This window comes from Eschrichtius robustus, chromosome 19 (assembly GCF_028021215.1).
Source record: "Eschrichtius robustus isolate mEscRob2 chromosome 19, mEscRob2.pri, whole genome shotgun sequence".
Lineage (NCBI taxonomy): Eukaryota > Metazoa > Chordata > Mammalia > Artiodactyla > Eschrichtiidae > Eschrichtius > Eschrichtius robustus.
In genome coordinates this window covers 61017020-61040518 of record NC_090842.1, presented here as the reverse complement: position 1 = coordinate 61040518, position 23499 = coordinate 61017020, and the positions used below count along the sequence as shown (strand labels likewise).

Below are 23499 nucleotides of genomic sequence, written 5' to 3'. Positions count from 1 at the left end.
TCGTCTCCCGGAAGTCCGCTCTAGCCCTCGGTCCCCCAACAGCTGCCAGAGCCGGAGCCGCCCAGAAGCCGCGGAACCAGGGCCGCTGGGGTCCGGACGGGGGTCGCCATGGTAACGGGGGCGCGCCCACGCTGGGGACGGGGGAAGGGTGGGTCCACGTGCAGGTACTGGAGACTCGTTGGGATACTGACAAGCCGCCCCTGCTGCGGTGCGATGGTCTGGGCCGGGCGCGGGCTCTCGGGATTGGGGCCGATCAAAGGCCGGGGAAGCGGGGAACTGGGAGGTGGTTCTGGGCGCTGGAGTGTACCAGGGTTCTCGAGGCCAGGGAGCTTTGGAGACCAGGTGGCAAGGGGAGAGGGCTGTGCGGGAGGGAGACACTGGAGATGGCTGGAGGGTTTTGAAACAGGGAGGCAAGAGATCAGGGAGGATCTCAGATGGGCAGAAGGAATTGGAGGTGGGGAGGGGACATCCTAAGAGGAGGACTCTCTGGGAGCGTGGCAGGAGAGTTGAAGAATGGAAGACATTGTGATAGGAGAGAGGGGGTCTCTAGAGGCAGGAAGCTGACATTGCAGGCGGAGGGGGGTGTTGGAACTGGGCCGGATACTGCTGATGAGAGAGGTATCTCAAGGGGAAGAGACTGGACCCTGGAAACGGGAAGTAGACAGCTGTAGGGAATGGGGCTTTAATGTCAGGGAAAGTGTGCAATAAAAGGGGGAAGACTTGGCGTAGGGAATGAATGCTAGAAATGAGTGGGGAGCAATGGAGTAGGTCTTTGCAAGAGGAGGGGTCTTGGAGAATAGATAGTAGGCATGGAAGTGGGAGAGGTGGGGATGGGGCTTTGGGAGCAAGGACTGGGCATTGGATTTGTCACCCTTCCCCGGGGATCGGGATGGGGCGACCTGACAGAGGGAACTGAAATGGAGAAAGCGGGAGTCAAAAGGGAGCAACTCCAGAGTAGGGGGCTTGGAGACAGAGAAGGTTGGGGAGCATCAAGAGGGGACATCAGAGGGGCGAGGATACAGGAGGGAAAGGACTTCTCATTGTGGATTCCCTGAGGTGGAGAGATTCTAACTGGGAGGAGAAACAGGAAGAGGTGTGTGAGGGAATTTAGGAGTAAGAGGCAGAACTCTCCCTCAGCTGTGTAGACTGGCTTCTGTGTCTCTCCTCCCTAGATACCCCATCTATCTCTGGCTCTGCCCCGAGGCTGTGGCTGCATGGCGTGGGTCCCCCCAAATCCCACCCCACGCCCTTTCCCTGCCTGCCAGGACCCCTGCCCTGCTAGGAAGTGGTTTTCCCTGGCTCAGTAGAAGGGGTTCTTGGAAGGAGAGTGTAATATCCTGTTTCTGTGCAGCCTGATTGGTTGGGGGAGGAGGGATGGAGTGTGTGGAGAGTGAGGCTTAGGAAAGAGAGCGGACTCTCGCCAGTGGGTGGAGGCTCCCACAAGTGAGGGTAAGGGGGTTCAGAGCAAAGCCTTTGAACTCCCCGCTCTGCTTTCTGGCTGTGAGACTTCCTTTCTCTGAGCCTCAGTTTCTTCATCTGTAAAATGGGCATAAGCATGCCCATCTCAAACAGAACTGAGCCTAAAGGCAGGCTTCCTAGCTACGTGAACGTGGGCCATGGTTTTCTCAAAGTCAAATGCCGATGAATTATAATATTACTAAGAACTAATATTTGTATAACACTTAGTATGTACTAGTCACTGTATTATACCTCTTATATTTAATAACTCATGCAACAGTCTCCTGAGGGATGTACTCTCGTTATATCCATTATACAGACGGAGAAACTGAGGTCTGGAGAGGTTAAGTAACTTGCCTGCAGACACACAGCCAGCAGTGCCAGGATTCATTCGGGCTCTGTAGTCTGTGTTCTTAGCCACTTGGTCAAATGCCTCAGTCATAATAGCTAATTTTATTGAGCACTCAGTATGTAGTAGGCACTATACATAGCACTTCCGGGATCAACTTGTTCAATGTTCATAGTAGCCCTATGAGAGTTGAGCTGGCTTTTCAGAATCATAAAAACACATTTCCTAGCCATCACTGATGATGATCGTAGCCGACACCGAGGGAACCTACTAGTGCCAGCTACTAGACTAAATTTATAAACTTATTTAACCTTCAGAACACCCTGACAAAGTGGGTTTTCTATGGAAACTTGTTTTGCCGCCGGGGGTGGGGGGTGGGGGGTGGGGGGTTGGGGGGGAGCTGAGGCTTAGAGGGGCGGATCTTTTGTCCAAGGTCAGGGAGACGAGAGTTGGTGGAGCCTGGGACTTAGTGCCCTAGAAATGACTGTAGAGTTGGCCAGAGAAATCACAGGGGTGTTGGAGGGACCTGGGACAGGAGTGTGTGGCCAGGCCAACCTGGCTGGGCTCTGGGGCGTGGCTGAGACCCTTGGAAGACAGGCCTCAGGGACACGTGGGCCCTGTCTCCGCTGTGGGGATGGGTGGGGCTGTTGGGCAGGGCCGCCCAGCCCTGGCCCACCCTCCTCACCCCTCTCCCTCCCTCCTCCTCCTGCTGCCCCCAGATCCGCTTCATCCTCATCCAGAACCGGGCAGGCAAGACCCGCCTGGCCAAGTGGTACATGCAGTTTGATGACGATGAGAAGCAGAAGCTGATCGAGGAGGTGCACGCCGTGGTCACTGTCCGAGATGCCAAACACACCAACTTTGTGGAGGTGACGGGAAACTCCCCCCCCCGCCCCAGGCCAAAATGCCCCCCCCACTCCCTTGCTTCCTTTTGACCCCTCCTTCCCAGCCTCCTGCCCAACCTCTAATGGCAATAACCCCTCACGCCCTCCTTCCTTCCCACATTCATTTATTCAACATGCTTGCCATCTTCCTTCCTTTGGGGGATACTTTTTAGTGTGAAAATTTTCCGGCGTACAGGTTAGTACAACAAGAGAGAAGTTGATTGGAAACTACCCAGATTTCATAGTATTAAGAGTTTGCTTTTGTTTTTATTTTTATAAATTTATTTATTTATTTATCTAATTTTGGTTGCGTTGGGTCTTCGTTGCTGCGCGGGCTTTCTCTAGTTGCGGCGAGCGGGGGCTACTCTTCCTTGCGGTGCGTGGGCTTCTCATTGCGGTGGCTTCTCTTGTTGCGGAGCACGGGCTCTAGGCGCGTGGGCTTCAGTAGTTGTGGCTCACAGGCTCTAGAGTGCAGGCTCAGTAGCTGTGGCACACGGGCTTAGTTGCTCCACAGCATGTGGGGTCTTCCTGGACGAGGGCTCGAACCCGTGTCCCCTGCATTGGCAGGCGAATTCTTAACCACTGCACCACCAGGGAAGTCCTGCATTTTTGCTTTACCTTTATTCTCTTTTTTCCGGCCGAACAACTTTTTTTTTCTGGTGCCTTTTAAAAACTTACTATAAAGATGCTCAAACACACAAGAGTAGGGAATGGTATAATGAACCATCCCTTGCTGTAGTGTTTTCCATTAAGTTACAGAGATCACGGGGGAATTCCCTGGCGATCCAGTGGTTAGGATTTCTCACTCTCACTGCCAAGGGCCCGGGTTCAATCCCTGGTTGGAGAACTAAGATCCCATAAACCATGCAGTGCAGCCAAAAAAAAAAAATATAAGTTACAGAGACCATGACGTTTCATCCCTAAATATTTCAGGATACATCTCAGAAAATAAAGACACTTCCTTCCATGACCAAAGTATCATCAGGCCTGATAAAATGAGTCATACTTCCTTACTATTATTACTCTAATACCCAATCAATACTTAAATTTCCCCCAAATCATCAAAACTGATTGTCCAAAGCCAGTCAAGGATCTTGGCATTGCTTTTGGTTTCCATGTCTCTTTGGTCTCCATGTCTCTTTGGTCTCTTTATTGAGATGCCGCCAGCTTTAATTCCCACGGGATTAGCCTGTTCAAGAGACCAGGCTGATTGTCCTGTAGAATTCAACAAATATTAATCGGGGGACTGCTGTGTGCCGGGCACTGTTCTAGGCACTGGTGATACAGCAGGGAACGAAACAGACCCAGTCCCTGTCCTTGGAGAGCTGACAGCTGACATTCTAGTGGGTGGGAGACTGTTAGTAAAGATATAGTGTATCAGGTGGTGATAGGTGTCAGGGAGAAAAAAGAAGCAGCTGTGGGGGATGGAATTGCTGGGGTGTGTACAGCAGGGGTTGGAACGCAGGTTAAAATGGTTTGGTCAGGAGGTCTTCATTGAAGAGGGGCCATTTGAGCCCAGACCTGAAGGAACTGAGTGGAAGGAGATGATATCTGAGAAAGGAACATTCCAAGCCCAGGGAACAGCAAGTGCAAAGGCCCTGAGGCAGCAGGAATGTACGGGGGCATTCCTAGAATAGCAAGAAGGCCAGTGTATCTGAGGTGGAGTAAGCCAGGGAGGACGGTGGGAGCAGATGAGATCACTGCAGAAGGCGCAGGGTGTTGTGGGCCGTGGTGAGGACTTGGGCTCTTGCTCTGAGTGAGACGGGAGCCACGGAAGGGTTTTGAGCTGAGGAGGGACATGGGTTGACTTAGGCTTTAGGGATCCCTCTCTAGGGGGCAAGAGCAGAAGCAGGGGGACCACTCAGGAGGTGACCTCTGAGGTCCAGGTGAGAGATGCTGGTGACTGGCACTGGCATGGAAGCAGTAGGGGTGCTGAGAAGCGTTTTGAAGGTATAGCCAACTGAAGGACCAAAGATTGGATGAGGTGTGTGAAAGAAAATGGAGCCACCAGTAGGGGGCGCTGTCACTTTCTCGGATGGGGCCGACTCAGGAAAGAGCAGGTTGAGGTGGAGATCAGCACTGAGGTGTCTGTTCTCATCCCAGCAGAGATGTCCAGGAGGGGATGAAGGGAGAGGAGCGGGGAGGTCAAGGGATGCCCGCTCTCCCGAGGCATCCTGCTGCCGGCGCAGGGTGGGTCCCACACTGAGTGCTAGAAACGGCAGCAACTGAGGGACCCAGAGAGGGGCAGGGAGGCCCGAATAAACAGGAGAAGCCAGAAAGGCTGGCTGGTCAGGTGAAACTGTCACAAGGGGGCCTGACCATCTTAGGTTCCTCCCAATCCAGGCCCACTCCAGCATGTAGCCCTGTGCAGGGCAGTGCTGGTGACACAGTGGTAACAGGAGGGAACCAGGAGGATGACAGCAGGAAAGGGTGAATTTCAAGTAGAGAAGAGTGCTGCTCAGGGTTAGACCTGCCAAGGCCACACCAGCTATGACACTCAGCTGGTAACTTCTCCAGATCAAGTTTTCCTGCCCTCTTGGCTTCCTGTCTTGAACCTTCCACTCCAGAGCAGGGGCCTTCAAACATGTGATCATGTATCTGTATCAGTTTTTTAAAAAAATAGAGTTAGCACCCTGATATATTCTTTTTTCTTTAATTTTTTTTATTACTATTTTTTAAATTGGGGTATAGTTGTTTTAGTTTCTACTGTTCAGCGAAGTGTAGTTCCCGTGCTATACAGCAGGTTCTCATTAGTTATCTATTTTATACATATTAGTGTGTATATATCAATCCCAATCTCCCAGTTCATCCCACCACCCCCCCTCTTTCCCCCGTTGGTGTCCGTATGTTTGTTCTCTATGTCTATGTCTCTATTTCTGCCTTGCAAACTGGTTCCTCTGTACCATTTTTCTAGATTCCACATATATGCGTTAATATACAATATTTGTTTTTCTCTTTCTTACTTCACTCTGTATGACAGTCTCTAGGTCCATCCACGTCTCTACAAATGACTCAATTTCGTTCCTTTTTATGGCTGAGTAATATTCCTTTGTATATGTGTACCACATCTTTATCCATTCATCTGTCGATGGGCATTTAGGTTGCTTCCATGACCTGGCTATTGTAAATAGTGCTGCAGTGAACATTGAGGTGCATGTGTCTTTTTTTTTTTTTGGCTGCATTGGGTCTTTGTTGCTGCACGTGGGCTTTCTCTAGTTGTGGCGAGCGGGGGCTACTCTTTGTTGCAATGCACGGGCTTCTCATTGAGGTGGCTTCTCTTGTTGTGGAGCATGGGCTCTAGGCATGCGGGCTTTAGTAGTTGTGGCACTCAGGCTCAGTAGTTGTGGCACACGGGCTTAGTTGCTCCGCAGCATGTGGGATCTTCCTGGACCAGGGCTCGAACCCATGTTCCCTGCATTGGCAGGTAGATTCTTAACCCCTGCGCCACCAGGGAAGTCCCCCGCATGTGTCTTTTTGAATTATGGTTTTCTCTGGGTATATGCCCAGTAGTGGGACTGCTGGGTCATATGGTAATTCTAGTTTTAGTTTTTTAGGGAACATCCATACTGTTCTCCATAGTGGCTGTATCAATTTACATTCCCATGAACAGTGCAAGAGGGTTCCCTTTTCTCCACACCCTCTCCAGCATTTATTGTTTGTAGATTTTTTGATGCTGGCATTCTGACTGGTGTGAGGTGATACCTCATTGTAGTTTTGATTTGCATTTCTGTGATAGTTAGTGATGTTGAGCATCTTTTCATGTGCCTCTTGGCCATCTGTAAGTCTTCTTTGGAGAAATGTCTACTTAGGTCTTCTGCCCATTTTTTGTTTGGGTTGGGTTTTTTTTTGATATTGAGCTGCATGAGCTGTTTCTATATTTTGGAGATTAATCCTTTGTCCGTTGATTCATTTGCAAATATTTTCTCCCACTCTGAGGGTTGTCTTTTCATCTTGTTTATGGTTTCCTTTGCTATGCAAAAGCTTTTAAGTTTCATTAGGTCCATTTGTTTATTTTTGTTTTCATTTCCATTATTCTAGGAGGTGGGTCAAAAAAGATCTTGCTGTGATTTATGTCAAAGAGTGTTCTTCCTATGATTTCCTCTAAGAGTTTTGTAGTGTCCGGTCTTACATTTAGGTCTTTAATCCAGTTTGAGTTTATTTTTGTTTATGGTGTTAGGGAGTGTTCTAATTTCATTCTTTTACATGTAACTGTCCAGTTTTCCCAGCACCACTTATTGAAGAGGCTGTCTTTTCTCCACTGTATATCCTTGCCTCCTTTGTCATAGATTAGTTGACCATAGATGCATGGGTTTATCTCTGGGCTTTCTACGCTGTTCCATTGATATATATTTTTGTTTTAGTGCCAGTACTATACTGTCTTTATTATTGTAGCTTTGTAGTATAGTCTGACGTCAGGGAGTCTGATTCCTCCAGCTCTGTTTTTTTTTCTTAAGATTGCTTTGGCTATTCGGTGTCTTTTGTGTCTCCATACAAACGTTAAGATTTTTTTGTTCTAGTTCTGTGAAAAATGCCACTGGTAATTTGATAGGGATTGCATTGAATCTGTAGATTGCTTTGGGTAGTACAGTCATTTTCACAGTATTGATTCTTCTAATCCAAGAACATGGTATATCTCTCCATCTGTTTGTGTCATCTTTGATTTCTTTCATCAATGTCTTATAGTTTTCTGACTACAGGTCTTTTACCTCCTTAGGTAGGTTTATTCTTGATATATTCTTACTATCCATGGATTATGTGCAGGAACTACTGTAATAATATTAGAAAACATACTGGGAATCCCCTGGCGGTCCAGTGGTTAGGACTCTGCACTTTCACTGCCAAGGGTGCAGGTTCAATCCCTGGTCAGGGAACTAAGATCCCACAAGCTGAGCAGCGTGGCCAAAAAAAAAAAAAAGTTAGAAAACATGCTCAAAGTATAGGAATTAACAAAAGGATACACTAGGAAAAAAATAAATAAAAATCAGGGGCTTGAGGACTTCCCTGGTGGTGCAGTGGTTAGAAATCTGCCTGCCAATGCAGGGGACACGGGTTTGAGCCCTCGTCCAGGAAGATCCCACATGCCATGGAGCAACTAAGCCCGTGAGCCACAACTACTGAGCCTGTGCTCTAGAGCCCTCGAGCTGCAACTACTGAGCCCATTTGCTGCAACTACTGAAGCCCATGCGCCTAGAGCCCATGCTGCGCAACAAGAGAAGCCAAGCGTAATGAGAAGCCCACGCACTGCAACAAAGAATAGCCCCCACTCACCGCAACTAGAGAAAGCCTGCGCGCAGCAGTGAAGACCCAACACAGTGAAAAATAAATAAATAAAAAAAAGAAAAAAAAAATCAGAGACTTGCGTTGGCTTTTGCAGTCGCCACCAGGTGGCGACACATGCACACACACCAGGCTGGATTTTTCAGAGTTTGGCCAAAGACATGGAGCTTTGCAAGCCAGTACTCATATCTCTATGTGTCTAGCGCTTTATCTACTTACACATGCGTATAAAATTAGAGTCTGTGTCCCTGGTTCATGCATATTTATTCGTGGATTGTGTGTATGTGATAAGGTAGTAATATTTGTATTTATATTATGGTTCAGTTAAGGGCAAGGCTGAGATTGTCTTGGTTACAGGTGGTGAGTGTGCACTGCCCAGCACAAAGCCTGCCACACAATAAGTACTCAGGCAGTGTTTGTGGAATGATTGAGTAGATTAGTTCCAGGCTGAGGAGTTTGACTCTCTCCAGAGGCAACAGGGAGCCACAGAAAGGGGGGAATGGACACCGTGGAACACCCCTGCCTCTCTCTCTGGGCTCTGGGCTTTTGCATAGCCTGTTCCCTCTGCCTAAAGCACTCCTGCCCGTTCACTTCTACTCATCCTCCAGATCTCAGTCCAGATGCCCCCTCCTCCAGGAAGCCCTCCCGGACCCCCATCCTGGGTCAGCTGCCTGCCCCCTTGGGGCTCCCACAGTCTAGCCCTGCCCACTCAGGGGATGACTGAGGATGAATCTGTCTCCACTGGACAGTGAGCCTTAGGCAGGGAGGGCCAGGACCACTGTGTCCCCAGCACAAGGCCAGACACAGAGCAGAGCCTGAGGGACCACACGTGGAACGCAGGACTGAATATGTTGGCTCCACCCTGCCCAGCACGTTGGGTCCTGGGCACGCCCTGTCGCTGACTACCTGCCTGTCTGCCCCGCAGTTCCGGAACTTCAAGATCATTTACCGACGCTACGCCGGCCTCTACTTCTGCATCTGTGTGGACGTCAACGACAACAACCTCGCCTACCTGGAGGCCATCCACAACTTTGTGGAGGTGCGCAGGCGGGCGGGCGCCGTCCCTCGTCCCCTCTGTTGGGATGCACGGGCCCTCCTTGCCCTCCCCTCAGAGGCCGGGGGCGGAGGGCCACTGTCTTTCTCTGCCCACCTCGATGTTTCCTCTGGTCTCTGTCTCTCCCCTTTCCTCAGCTTCTCTCTGCCTTTTTTTTTTTTGCCGTCTCATTCTGATGCCCTCTGTTCCTGTCTCTGTGTGTGTGTCTCTCTCTCCCTGCCCATCTCTCACCACCTCTGTCTTCCTCTCCCAGGTCTTAAACGAATATTTCCACAACGTCTGTGAACTGGACCTGGTGTTCAACTTCTACAAGGTGGGCTCCTGGTGAAGATGAGGAGGAGATGAGGAGGAGGGAGCCGGAGGAGGGGGAAGGGGGGTGGGCCGGACCCCCGCAGCCGCCCCGGTGCCTCCGCGAGGGTCTGTTTCCTGGCACTCGAGTATCAGAGCCCCCAGCTCCCAAGGTTTAGACCAGCATCCTGGGGGTCTCCCCACCTCTCACACCAGGGTCTCCCCTCACCCTCCCTTCACTCAGGTTTACACGGTCGTGGACGAGATGTTCCTGGCCGGCGAAATCCGAGAGACCAGCCAGACGAAGGTGCTCAAACAGCTGCTGATGCTGCAGTCGCTGGAGTGAGGGCGGGCCGGCCCCTCCTGCCCCCGGTCCCGCCCCCGGTCGAGCCTGCTCCCTTCCCCTTTCCAGGCCCGGGGCCCACCCCAGCGGCCCCCTCCCTCAGCTGCCCTGGAGGAAGGCACCCAGCCGGGTCTGGGCCACAAGGGAGGGGGCTGCCCCCCAGGGCCTCTGGGCCCCAGCTGTGGGCGGAGGCCACTCGCGTGTACCGAGTAACCATGCCGTTGTCGTGTGATGCCGTGAGTGCGTGCGTGGAGCCCCCAGTAAACCTGTGGTCCCCGCCTGGCCTCGTGTCTTTTGAGCCCTTGCCTATCTTCCCTGGGAACCAGGGGCAACTCCGGACGCCCTGCCATCAGTGCATCAGGCAGTCAGTCAACAAACACTCCTCGTGAGAATTCCCTGGTGGTCCAGTGGTTAGGACTCTGAGCTTTTGCGACAGGGGGCCTGGGTTCAATCCCTGGTCGGGGAACTATGATCCCACAAGCCGTGCAGGGCAGTCAAAAAAAAAAAAAAGCCCCAACAAACTGCTCGTGCTGAGGGTGGCGGAGGGGGAGTGTAGATGCTTTCCCACCCGTTTCTGCCCACAGAGGGCTGCTGGGGCTGGAAGCGGTGACGGATCTCGACACTGAGCACTTGCTACTAAAATAACGATGCTCAGGGCCGACACCAATGCCTCTCAGGCGCCATTCTAAGCCTTGACTCGTAGTACCTTACTTAATCCTCACAAGATGATGAGGAAGGGACTGTTAGTAGCCCCATTTTCCAGAGGATATCACTGAGCTCAGAGAAGGTTACAAGGCTCGTTCAAGGTCACGTGGCAAGTCTGCAGATGAACCAGGTTGCTTTTGAGCCCAGGCAGGTGGCTCCAGAATCCTTGTTCTTAACCACTAGGCCGGAGGTGCAGGCGCTGGGCCCAGTGTTCAGTGGTTCTCAGCAGTGGCACTGCTGGCACTTGGGGTAGGAAGATTCTTCACTGTGTAAGACTGTCCACCTCCATCTGCCAAGTGCCAGCACCGAGTGGCCCTCAGCACTTGTGACAACAGAAAACACTCCTGCATATTTCTTTTTTTTCTTTTCTTTTCTTTCTGGCTGCACCGTGTGGCTTCTGGGATGTTAGTTCCCCGACCAGGAACTGAACCCAGCACCACGGCAGTGAAAGCGCCGAGTCCTAACCACTAGACCACCAGGGAGCTCCCCCCATGTGTTTCTAGTGCCCTCTGGAGGGGCTGTGCCCCCTCCCCCCATGCCCACTGAGAGCAGAGTGATGGCCGCTGGCTGCAGCCATGACTGGCATCCTTGGCAGAGCTGAGAATACTAGGCACATCCCGTCCGCTTCCATTAATGTGACACAGCTTCGCGTCAGTCTCCCAACTGCAGGGGGTAGGTTGTGTCCCAGCTCAGCTACATACACACTATGCAACCTTGGGGTAAGTCACTTAACCTCTCTTGCCTCTGTTTCTTCATCTGGAAAGTGAGTCGACTATGGTTTTTAATCTCATGGTGTGTTCTTGAGGAGTATATGAGTTAATCCCGGGACAGTTTAGGGTAGTACCTCGCATCAGTAAGCATGCATTCACTGCACAGACATTAAGTGCCTGCTGTGTGCAAAGCCCTGTGAGAGAAAAGATGTTTATAGATGTGAACGGTGAGCACTGACTATAATCATTGTCATTTTACATGTGGGACACTGAGGCTTGGGGAGGTGAATTCCCTTCTAGATACAATCACTCCAACAGTGTAGTCGTTTCTTGTTGCTGCTGTAACAAGTTATCACAAACTTACTGGCTTAAACTAACAGGACTTTGAGACTGACCACCCTGGAGGGGTGAGGGTGTCGGGGGTGGGGGGCACCCAGGCTGAGGCCTGGATCTTCGGCTGGGTGACGGGGTGGGAGGTAAGGTCCTTCCTGAGATGGGGAAAGAGCAGGTTGGAGGAATATGCCAAGGTTATTAGAACATGGAGAGTGTTTTAACTTCCTAAGGCTGCTGTAACAAATGACTACAAGCTAGGTGGGTTAGAACAAGAGGAATTGATTCCGTCTCAGTTCTAGAGGCCAGAAATTTGAAATCCAGGTGTCAGCAGGGTCGTGTTCCCTCTGAAGGCTCTGGGGGAAGATGCTTCCTTATCTCTTCCAGCTTCTCATGGCCCCTGACATTCCTTGGCTTGTGGCTGCATCTCTCCAATCTCTGCCTGGTCTTTCCTCTATGTCTGCATCTTCTACTTTTCTATCCCTTATAGGGACACTTGTCATTGGATTTAGGGCCCACCCAGATAATCGAGGACGATCTCATCTCAAGGTCTTTAACTTAATTACATCTGCAAAGATGTAATTTTTTTCCAAATAAAGTCACACTCATAGGCTCCAGGATGTAGACATGTTTTGGGGGCTACCATCAACCCACTAGAGTGAGTGTGAGCTCTTGGGGGTCACCCAGGAAAGGACCAGGAGGCCTTTGGACACACAGACCTGAGGCTCACAGAAGGAAGGATGCAGAGAGCGTTTGCTTATTTGTGTATTCAACAAATGTTTCTCGGGCACCTACTATGTGCCAGTCACTGTTTTAGTACCAGGGGATACAGCAGTGAGCAGAACAAATCCCCTGCCCTCAGAGAGCTCAGTCCCCTGAGGGTGATGGGGCAATGCATAAAGAAGCAAGTCCATGTCTGGTATGTCAGAAAGTGAGGAGTGCTATAGAGGCAAATCAAACAATGAGGACAGAAGGAAGCCTGGCAGATGGCACTGCTATTCTAGATGGATGGTCAGGAGGGCCTGGCTGGAGGAGGTGACATTTGAGCTGAGACTGAAGGAGGTGAGGGAAGGAGCCATGGGAAATTTCAGGGGAAGAGTATTGTAGGCAGAGGAAACAGCAAGTGCAAAGGCCCTGGGGCAGAACATGCAAGGAGGCCAGTATAGCCGGAACAGAGTGAGCAAAAGGGACAGTGGAGGCGACGTGTTCATAAAATAGAAGGATTAGAGGTGGAAGACAGAACACACAAGGTCAGACCTGCTGTGGTGAGGACATTGGGTTTATTCTGTGTGAGATGAGAGCCATCCGGAAGGACTTTTTTTTGGAGGGTTTGGGAGAGGGTAGTAACAACCTTATTGAGATATAACTCACATACCATACATTGTATGGTATGTAATTCACCCATTTAAAATGTACAATTCAGTTGGTTTTTCTTTCTGTCTTTCTTTTTTTTGCCACGCAGCTTGCAGGATCTTAGTTCCCCAACCAGGGATCAAACCTGGGCCCTCGGCAGTGAAAGCGCCGAGTCCTAACCATTGGACCACCAGGGAATTCCCCAATTCAGTAGTTTTTTTTTTTTTTAAGAATATTCAGAGTTGTTTTACTGTCATCACAATCCACTTCAGAACATTTCATCACCCCCCAAAAAAACCAGTACCCTTAGCTATCAATCATCCCTCAATCCCTCCATCCCCTTTCCCCAGCCCTAGGTAATCTACTAATCCACAGTCTACTCTCTGTCTCTGTGGATTTGCCCATTCTGGACATTTCATAGAAATGGAATCATACAATATGTGGGGCACGGGAGTGTTCTGAGCCAAAGAGGGACGGCAGTCTGCCACATCTGACACAGGAAGTCAAGGGTGGGAGCCGGGAGCCAGTGAGGAGGTGACCGCAATGATCTAGGCGAGAGGTGATGCTGGCTTGGGACAAGGTGGGGGCAAGGCGATGGGAGTAGAGAGAAGTGATCGGATTCTGGACACATTTTAAAGGTGGAATCAGTAGGATTTGCTGACGATTTGATGTAGGGCGAGAGAGAAGTCAGGGATCACTCACAATTTTACAACCCGAGCATCTGGAAGACCGGAATCACCTTTTCCAGAAGCAAGAAGACAGTGGGGGGAATATGTCAAGTTTGAGCTCTTGGGCCTCCAAGGGGAGGTGCTGCGGAGGGAGTGATTGTGTGGGTCTGGGGTTCGGGAGAGAGATCCAGGGCGAAGATAGACATTTGAAAGCACCAGATGTTATTTACTGCCATGAGATCAGCTGAGATCACCAAGGGAACAGGTGTGAAGACAGAAGAGATCTGCAGAAAGAGATCAGGGAAAAGAGAAGAAATCAGAAAACGAAACAGAGAAGGAACAGCCAATGAGAAGGAAAACCATCTAGTGCAGCATCCTGGAATCCAGAGGAAAAAGCGTGCTCAGGAGGAGAGTATATTCACGCGTTAAATGCTGTGAGATCACCGCAGCTCCATGAGAATGGCTCGTTTAAAACTACCGAATGCGTGGGATTTCGCTGGCCATCCAGTGTTTAAGACTCCACGCTTCCAATGCAAGGGGCCTGGGTTCCATCCCTGCTTGGGGAACTAAGATCCCACATGCCTCCTGGTATGGCCAGGAAAAAAACAAAATAACCGAGTGCAGGCAAGCACCCAGGGCAGCCGGAACTCTCGTACATTGCTGGTGGGAACACAAAATGGGGCTGGTTCTCTGGAATGGTCTGGCAGGTTCTTATAAAGTTAAACATTACACTTACTTTATGGCTCAGCAATCCCTCTCCTATTTGTTTACCCAAGAGAAATAAAAACTGATGTGCAAAATTTCCACATGAACCTAAGTTAAATGAAGACCTATGTGCACGCAAAAACTTGTCCATGAATGCTCATAGCAGCATTATTCACAGTAGCCAAAAGGTGGAGACAACGCAGAGGCCCATCAACTGATGAAAGGATAAATAAGATATTCTGTGTCCACACAATCAATTCTTCTTCAGCCATAAAAAGAAAGAAGCATTGATATGTGCTAGAACATGGATGAACTCTGAAAACGTATGCTGACTGACAGAAGCCAGTCATAAAAGACCACGTTTTGTATGATTCTATTTATATGAAATTTCCAGAAGAGGCAAATCCCTGTTGACAGAAAGTAAATTAATGATTGGGAAGGGTTGCGGAGAATGGGCTTTGGAGGTTGATAGCCAGAGGGTACAGGGCTTCTTTTCGAGGTGATGAAAATGTTCTAAAATTGGTTGTGGTGATGGTTGCACAACTCCATGAACATATGAAAAATCATTGAATTGTACACTTTTTTTTTTGTCTTTTGTTCTATTTTTGTTTTTGTTTTTCTCGGGGTTTTTTAAAAAGATTTAATTTTATTTATTTTTTTGGCTGTGTTGGGTCTTCGTTGCTGCGCGCGGGCTTTCTCTAGTTGTGGCGAGCGGGGGCTACTCTTAGTTGTGGTGTGCGGGCTTCTCATTGCGGTGGCTTCTCTTGTTGTGGAGCACAGGCTCTAGGCCCGCGGGCTTCAGTAGTTGTGGTGCGCGCGGGCTCAGTAGTTGTGGCATGCGGGCTTCAGTATTTGTGGCTCGCGGGCTCTAGAGCGCAGGCTCAGTAGTTGTGGCGCACAAGGCTTAGTTGCTCCGCGGCATGTGGGATCTTCCGGGACCAGGGCTCGAACCCGTGTCCCCTGCATTGGCAGGTGGATTCTCATCCACTGCGCCACGGGGAAGTCCCTGTATTTTTGAATTGTATGCTTTAAATGGGCTTATTGAATGGTATGTGAGCTATAGCTTAATAATGCTTAATCACAATAATGAATGAATAAATGAATAAAATAAATAAATAAAATTTACCTTGCAGTTGCAAACAGAAAAACAAAACCCCAAACCCCAGCGTGTTTCTGTTTACAGTGGCTTTATTCATAAGCACCCCAAATCGGAAGCAATCCAAATGTCCTTCAACAAGTAAATGGATAAACAAACTGCGGTCCATCCAGGCAATGGACTATTTTTCAGCATGGGTAAGGAAAGCAGCTGATACACTCAACAGCGTGGATGAATCTCAAATCTCAAATCTTTATGCTGAGGGAGAAAAGCCAAACCTGGAAAGCTACATGCTGTATAATTCCATCATACGACATTGTTATAAAAGTGAAGTGACTGGGAATTCCCTGGCGGTCCAGTGGTTAGGACTCTGCACTTTCACTGCCAAGGGCCTGGGTTCAATCCCCAGTCAGGGAACTAAGATACTGTAAGATGTGTGGCGAGACCAAAAAAAAAAAAAAAAAAAGCCAAGTGACTGAGGACAGATCAGGTGTTTCCAGGGGCTGGGAGTGAGCTGGGGGCTCAGTCAAAGCGGAGCACGAGGGAACTTTTGAGGGGTGATGGAATTCTTCCATATCTCCATTGTGAGGGTGGTTATCTGACCTTCTGCCCTGTCAAAGCTAATGGAAGTGTCCACTAAAAAGGGTGAATTTTAGTATATGCACGTTATACCCCCATCATCTGACAAAAATGCTTCTGAAGCCCAAATGTTGATCAACTGATGAATGGATAAACAAAACCTGGTATAGCCATATAAGAGAGTATTATCCAGCCATTGAAAGGAATGAAGTTCTGGGAATTACCTGGCAGTCCAGTAGTTAGGACTCTGCGCTTCCACTGCAGGGGGCACTGGTTCAATTCCTGGTCCAGGAACTAAGATCCCACACGCCAGCACATCAGAAAAAAAAAAAAAAAAGAAAGAAAAAAGGAAGGAATGAAGTTCTGATGTGTTCTACGACATGGATGAACCTTAAAAACATTATGTCATGTGAAAGAAGCCAGACACAAGAGGCCACAGAATGTATGATTCCATGTAGTATAGAAAATATCTAGAATAGGCAGCTCCCTAGATACAGAAAGTACATTAGTGGTTGTCAGGGGCTGGGTTGATGGGGGAGGAATGGGGAGTCACTGTTTAACACACACAGGGTTTCCTTTTTCGGGTGATGAAAATGTTTTGGAGCTGGATAGTGATGATGGTTGCACAATCTAGTTACTATATGAAAAACGACTGAATCGCTCACTTTAAAAAGGTGAATTTGGGGGACTTCCCTGGCGGCACAGTGGTTAAGAATCTGCCTGCCAATGCAGGGGTCATGGGTTCGATCCCTGGTTCGGGAAGATCCCACACGCCACGGAGCAACTAAGCCCGTGAGCCACAACTACTGAGCCCATGTGCTGCAACTACTGAAGCCCATGCACCTAGAGCCCATGCTCCGCAACAAGAGAAGCCACAGCAATAAGAAGCCCATGCACTGCAACGAAGTGTAGCCCCCGCTCGCTGCAACTAGAGAAAGCCAGCGCACAGCAATGAAGACCCAACGCAGCCAAAAATCAATCAATCAATAAAATTTTTTTAAAAAAAAGTGAATTTGGGGAATTCGCTGGTGGTCCAATGGTTAGGACTCAGCACTTTCACTGCGGGGGCCCGGCTTCGATCCCCTGTTAAACAAAAATGGTGAATTTTATGTGGTATATATATACAATGGAATACTACTCAGCCATTACAAAGAATGAAGTAATGCCATTTGCAGCAACATGGATGGACCTAGAGATTATCATACTAAGCGAAGTAAGTCAGACAGGGAAAGACAAGTATCATATGTTATCACTTATATGTGGAATCTAAAATATGACGCAAATGAACATATCTACAAAGCAAAAGCTGACTCACAGACATAGAGAACAGACTTGTGGTTGCCAAGGGGGAGGGGGTGGGGGAGGGAAGGACTGGGAGTTTGGGGTTAGCGGATGTAAACTATTACAATGAGATGGAGGGGCAACAGGGTCCTGCTGTGTAGCTCAGGGAACTATATTCAATATCCTGTGATAGGGATTTCTCTGGTGGCGCAGTGGTTAAGACTCCATGCTCCCGATGCAGAGGGCCTGAGGTTCAATATTGCGTCAGGGAACTAGATCCCACATGCATGCCACAACTAAGAGTTCGCATGCCGCCACTAAGAGTTCCCATGCCACAACTAAGGAGTCCATGTGCCGCAACTAAGATCCGGTGCAACCAAATAAATAAATATTAAAAAATATATACCCTGTGATAAATCACGGTGGAGGAGAATATGAAAAAGTATATATATATGTGTGTAGCTGAGTCACTTTGCTGCGCAGCAGAAATTAAACACAGCATTGTAGATCAACTATACGTTAATAAAATTTTTTTTTAAAAGGTGAACTTTACAGTATGTATATTTCAAAAAACAAAACAAAACAAACAAAAAAGCTGAGCAGTCAAATAGGAGAAGTGCTGAGAACAAGCCACTGGATTTGGTAAGGTGCGGGTCAGAGGGGCTGGTGGAGTGAGGAGGATGAAACCCACAGGAGTGGCTTCCGGAGAGGCGGGGGTGGGGGTGGGGTGGGGGGTGGGGGGGGTGGGGGGTGGGGGTGGGGTGGGGGGTGGGGTGGGGGGTGGGGGGTGGGGCGGGGAGGAATGGGGCGCAAATCCCGATCAACCCCGTGGAGGAAGTTTTGCTATAAAAGACGGAAATAGCGCAGTGGCTGGAAGGGCATCATGCGGGGTCAAGGAGATGGGGATTGTGCTTTTTTTTTTTTTTTGAAATAGACAATATTGCAGCGTGTTTCATGCAGCTGGGAATGGTGCAACTGGCAAGGGGGACTTGAAAATGCAGGAAAGAGTCAGGGGTTGGGGAGGAAGAAAGGGGGGATCCAGGCAACGAGGGGACATGGGCTCATTCCTAGGATCAGTTGGGAAGGCAGGGTGGGCGGGCACCGAAGCAGGTGGAGGTGGTGTTGGAATTCACGACAGTTCTTTCTCTGATGGAGTCTATCTCCACGTTGACATGGGAAGCAAGGCCATGGGCTGAGAGGGAGAGGGGCGGCTGCCACCAGGGCCGTCCCCCTGAGACTGAATAGGGTGGTGGAACTTGTGGGGTGGAGCCCAACCTCCGCTTCCACTCCACTTAAGCTCGTTGTTGCCATGTGGAGAGGTGGGCCCAGTATGGCTGGATCTGATTTTTCAAGAGACATTGGTGGGACTTCCCTGGTGATCCAGTGGTTAAGACTCTGTGCTCCCAATGAAGTGGGCACAGGTTCAGTCCTTGGTCGGGGATCCCGCCTGCCGCACTGCCAAAAAAAAAAAAAAAAGACATTGACAATCTAGAGGGTTTTTTAATTATTATTTTTTTAACTAAAAATTTTTAATTGAAGTATGGTTGATTTACAACAACCTAGAGTTTTTTATTTTATTTTATTTTTTAAATAAATTTATTTATTTATTTATTTATTTTTGGCTGTGTTGGGTCTTCGTTTCTGTGCGAGGGCTTTCTCTAGTTGCGACGAGCGGGGGCCGCTCTTCATCGCGGTGCGCCGCTCTTCATCGCGGTGCGCGGGCCTCTCACTGTCACGGCCTCTCTTGTTGCGGACCACAGGCTCCAGACGCGCAGGCTCAGTAGTTGTGGCTCACGGGTCCATGTGGGATCTTCCCAGACCAGGGCTCAAACCCGTGTCCCCTGCATTGGCAGGCAGACAACCACTGCACCACCAGGGAAGCCCCAACCTAGAGTTTTTTAAATTTTTTTTAAAGAAAACACATCCAGTGGTTAGACTGAGCCATGTGTTTGCAGTTCCTGGTGCAAGTGGACTAAAGCAGAAGCCAGACTTAGCTCTGGGCTTTCAAGGAAGTCCAGTGTTTAATTGGGAGACACAGAGGAACTTGAGAAAAGCACCAAACGAGGAAGTTGCTGAAATGTTACTGGGCGGCCTGCTCCAGGCCCCGCAGGTTCTAAGTTTTTTTTTGTTTTTTTAAAAATCTATTTATTTTACTTATTTTATTTTTGGCTGTGTTGGGTCTTTGTTGCTGCACGCGGGCTTTCTCTAGTTGCGGCGAGTGGGGGCTACGCTTTGTTGTGGCGCACGGGCTTCTCACTGCAGTGCCTTCTCTTGTTGCAGAGCATGGGCTCTAGGCGCCCAGGCTTCAGTAGTTGTAGCACACGGGCTCAGTAGTTGTGGTGCACGGGCTTAGTTGCCCCGCAGCATGTGGGATCTTCCCGGACCAGGGCTCGAACCCATGACCCCTGCATTGGCAGGCGGATTCTTAACCACTGCGCCACCAGGGAAGCCCTGTTCTAAGGTTTTTAAAGGCATCATCCCACTTAATCTTCAGAACGGCACTGCCAAGTATAATAGCTATTGGCATTATCGTTGCCATCGCCAGGATGAGCTTCTCTTTGCAGATAAGGAAACTCTGGTTCCGAGAGGAAAGACCATTTGCCCAAAGACACGCAGTAGGATGAGACTGGAATGCTGGAGGCAGGTTGTTTCTGTTTTCTTTAAGGGGACAGATATTGGAGAGGGATCCCCCCAGAAGGTAAGAAAGAAAGTAGGAAAGAATTTCAGAGATGGAGTGAGATTTATCTTATAGTTAATGTAATTCCTCTCAGTAGCCACCCTCCCCCCTCTAAAAACAAACTTTCCATTCTTAAGAAACTGATTATCAAGTTTATGTCGTGTTATGGTTTGAATTGAGTCCCCCCTCCAAACAAGAGTCCACCCCTCCATCACCTCAGAATATAACCTCATTTGGAGATTGGGTCTGTTTTTTTGTTATGTTTTTTTTTGGCCGTACCACACGGCATGTAGGATCTTATTTCCCCAACCAGGGATGGAACCTGTGCCCCCTTGCAGTGGAAGCTCGGAGTCTTAACCACTGGACTGCCAGGGAAGTCCTGGACATTGCATCTTTACAGAGGTGATCAAGTTAAAATGAGGCCATTAGAGTGGGCCCTAATCCAATAGGACTGATGTCCTTTAAGAAGGGGAGATTTAGGGAATTCCCTGGTGGTCCAGTGGTTAGGAGCTGGTGCTTTCATTGCCATGGCCCGAGTCCGGGGAACTTAGATCCTGCAAGGCGAATGCGAGGCCTAAATAAATAAATAAATAATAAAAGAAAGGAAGATTTGGGCACAGAGACAGGCTCAGAGGAAAGACAAAGTGAAGAGACACAGGGAGAAGATGCCCTCTACAAACCAAGAAGAAAGGTCTGGAACAGATTCTCCCTTCCAGCCCTCAGAAGGAACCCACCCTGCTACACCTTGATCTTGGGCTTCTAGCCTCCAGAACCATGAGCCAGTAAGTTTCTGTTGTTTAGGCTCCCAGTCTGTGGGACTTTCTTCAAGCAGCCTTAGGAAACGAATTCATGTTGGAAAACAAAGGGACAAGGAGAGGCAAGATAATCTTTTTTTTTTTTTTTAATAAATTTATTTATTTTATTTATTTATTATTTTTGGCTGCGTTAGGTCTTCGTTGCTACTCTACGTTGTGCTGCCTGGGCTTCTCACTGCAGTGCCTTCTCTTGTTGCGGAGCATGGGCTCTAGGCACACGGGCTTCAGTAATTGTGGCACACTGGCTCAGTAGTTGTGGAGCCCAGGCTTAGTTGCTCCGCGACATGTGGGATCTTCCCGGACCACGGCTCGAACCCGTGTCCCCTGCATTGGCAGGCAGACTCTCAACCACTGCGCCACCAGGGAAGCCCCAACCTAGAGTTTTTTAAATTTTTTTTAAAGAAAACACGTCCAGTGGTTAGACTGAGCCATGTGTTTGCAGTTCCTGGTGCAAGTGGACTAAAGCAGAAGCCAGACTTAGCTCTGGGCTTTCAAGGAAGTCCAGTGTTTAATTGGGAGACACAGAGGAACTTGAGAAAAGCACCAAATGAGGAAGCTGCTGAAATGTTACTGGGCGGCCTGCTCCAGGCCCCGCAGGTTCTAAGTTTTTTTTTGTTTTTTAAAAAATCTATTTATTTTACTTATTTTATTTTTGGCTGTGTTGGGTCTTCGTTGCTGCACGCGGGCTTTCTCTAGTTGTGGCGAGCGGGGACTACACTTCATTGTGCACGGGCTTCTCATTGCGGTGGCTTCTCTTGTTGCAGAGCACGGGCTCTAGGCGCCCAGGCTTCAGTAGTTGTAGCACGCGGGCTCAGTAGTTGTAGCACACGGGCTCAGTAGTTGTGGTGCACGGGCTTAGTTGCCCCGCAGCATGTGGGATCTTCCCGGACCAGGGCTCGAACCCATGACCCCTGCATTGGCAGGCGGATTCTTAACCACTGCGCCACCAGGGAAGCCCTGTTCTAAGGTTTCTAAAGGCATCATCCCACTTAATCTTCAGAACGGCGCTGCCAAGTATAATAGCTATTGGCATTATCGTTGCCATCGCCAGGATGAGCTTCTCTGTGCAGATAAGGAAACTCTGGTTCCGAGAGGAAAGACCATTTGCCCAAAGACACGCAGTAGGATGAGACTGGAATGCTGGAGGCAGGTTGTTTCTGTTTTCTTTTTTTTTTTTTTTTTAATTAATTTATTTATTTACTTATTTATGGCTGTGTTGGGTCTTCCTTTCTGTGCGAGGGCTTCCTCTAGTTGTGGCAAGCGGGGGCCACTCTTCATCGCGGTGCGCGGGCCTCTCACTGTCGCGGCCTCTCTTGTTGCGGAGCACAGGCTCCAGACGCGCAGGCTCAGTAGTTGTGGCTCACAGGCCCAGTTGCTCCGCGGCATGTGGGATCTTCCCAGACCAGGGCTCGAACCCGTGTCCCCTGCATTGGCAGGCGGATTCTCAACCACTGCGCCACCAGGGAAGCCCGTTTCTGTTTTCTTTAAGGGGACAGATATTGGAGAGGGATCCCCCCAGAAGGTAAGAAAGAAAGTAGGAAAGAATTTCAGAGATGGAGTGAGATTTATCTTATAGTTAATGTAATTCCTCTCAGTAGCCACCCTCCCCCCTCTAAAAACAAACTTTCCATTCTTAAGAAACTGATTATCAAGTTTATGTCGTGTTATGGTTTGAATTGAGTCCCCCCTCCAAACAAGAGTCCACCCCTCCATCACCTCAGAATATAACCTCATTTGGAGATTGGGTCTGTTTTTTTGTTATGTTTTTTTTTGGCCGTACCACACGGCATGTAGGATCTTATTTCCCCAACCAGGGATGGAACCTGTGCCCCCTTGCAGTGGAAGCTCGGAGTCTTAACCACTGGACTGCCAGGGAAGTCCTGGACATTGCGTCTTTACAGAGGTGATCAAGTTAAAATGAGGCCATTAGAGTGGGCCCTAATCCAATAGGACTGATGTCCTTTAAGAAGGGGAGATTTAGGGAATTCCCTGGTGGTCCAGTGGTTAGGAGCCGGTGCTTTCATTGTCATGGCCCGAGTCCGGGAAACTTAGATCCTGCAAGGCGAATGCGAGGCCTAAATAAATAAATAAATAATAAAAGAAAGGGAGATTTGGGCACAGAGACAGGCTCAGAGGAAAGACGAAGTGAAGAGACACAGGGAGAAGATGGCCCTCTACAAACCAAGAAGAAAGGTCTGGAACAGATTCTCCCTTCCAGCCCTCAGAAGGAACCCACCCTGCTACACCTTGATCTTGGGCTTCTAGCCTCCAGAACCATGAGCCAGTAAATTTCTGTTGTTTAGGCTCCCAGTTTGTGGGACTTTCTTCAAGCAGCCTTAGGAAACGAATTCATGTTGGAAAACAAAGGGACAAGGAGAGGCAAGATAATCTTTTTTTTTTTTTTTTATAAATTTATTTATTTTATTTATTTATTATTTTTGGCTGCGTTAGGTCTTCGTTGCTACTCTACGTTGTGCTGCCTGGGCTTCTCACTGCAGTGCCTTCTCTTGTTGCGGAGCATGGGCTCTAGGCACAGGGGCTTCAGTAGTTGTGGCATGCTGGCTCAGTAGTTATGGAGCCCAGGCTTAGTTGCTCCGCGACATGTGGGATCTTCCCGGACCACGGCTCTAACCCGTGCCCCCTGCATTGGCAGGCAGATTCTTAACCACTGCGCCACGAGGGAAGCCCAAGGCAAGATAATCTTGAGGAAGAATATGAGAGGGCTTCCCTAAGCAGTCTTCCAGATCATTATTATTCAGCCTGAGCAACTAAGAGACCATGGTATTTGCATAATATTAGACGAGCAGGTTAACAAAAAAAAAACAGAGGGCCCAGAAACAGTCCCATGCATCCAAGGAGATCTGATACAAAACAGAGGTTGCCTTTCAGGTCATGGGGGCAGGGTGTGGGTTATCCATGTGGGGCAG

General features: G+C 49.1%; 1 protein-coding gene across 1 annotated transcript; it reads left to right on the top strand.

Moving 5' to 3' along the window:
* Positions 1–9932, top strand: AP2S1 (adaptor related protein complex 2 subunit sigma 1). Its single transcript, XM_068528172.1, has 5 exons — positions 1–111; positions 2527–2676; positions 8894–9007; positions 9276–9335; positions 9555–9932. Exons 1-5 carry the CDS (start codon positions 109–111, stop codon positions 9654–9656), a joined length of 429 nt encoding a protein of 142 aa, XP_068384273.1. The 5' UTR covers positions 1–108; the 3' UTR covers positions 9657–9932.
* The last annotated feature ends 13567 nt before the right edge of the window (positions 9933–23499 follow it).

Bases quoted from the DNA above. Each gene is read 5' to 3' on its own strand.
- AP2S1 (XM_068528172.1), top strand. The intron at 2,677-8,893 runs GTGACGGGAAAC...TCTGCCCCGCAG, and splicing joins AACACACCAACTTTGTGGAG to TTCCGGAACTTCAAGATCAT. The intron at 9,336-9,554 runs GTGGGCTCCTGG...CCCTTCACTCAG, and splicing joins TGGTGTTCAACTTCTACAAG to GTTTACACGGTCGTGGACGA.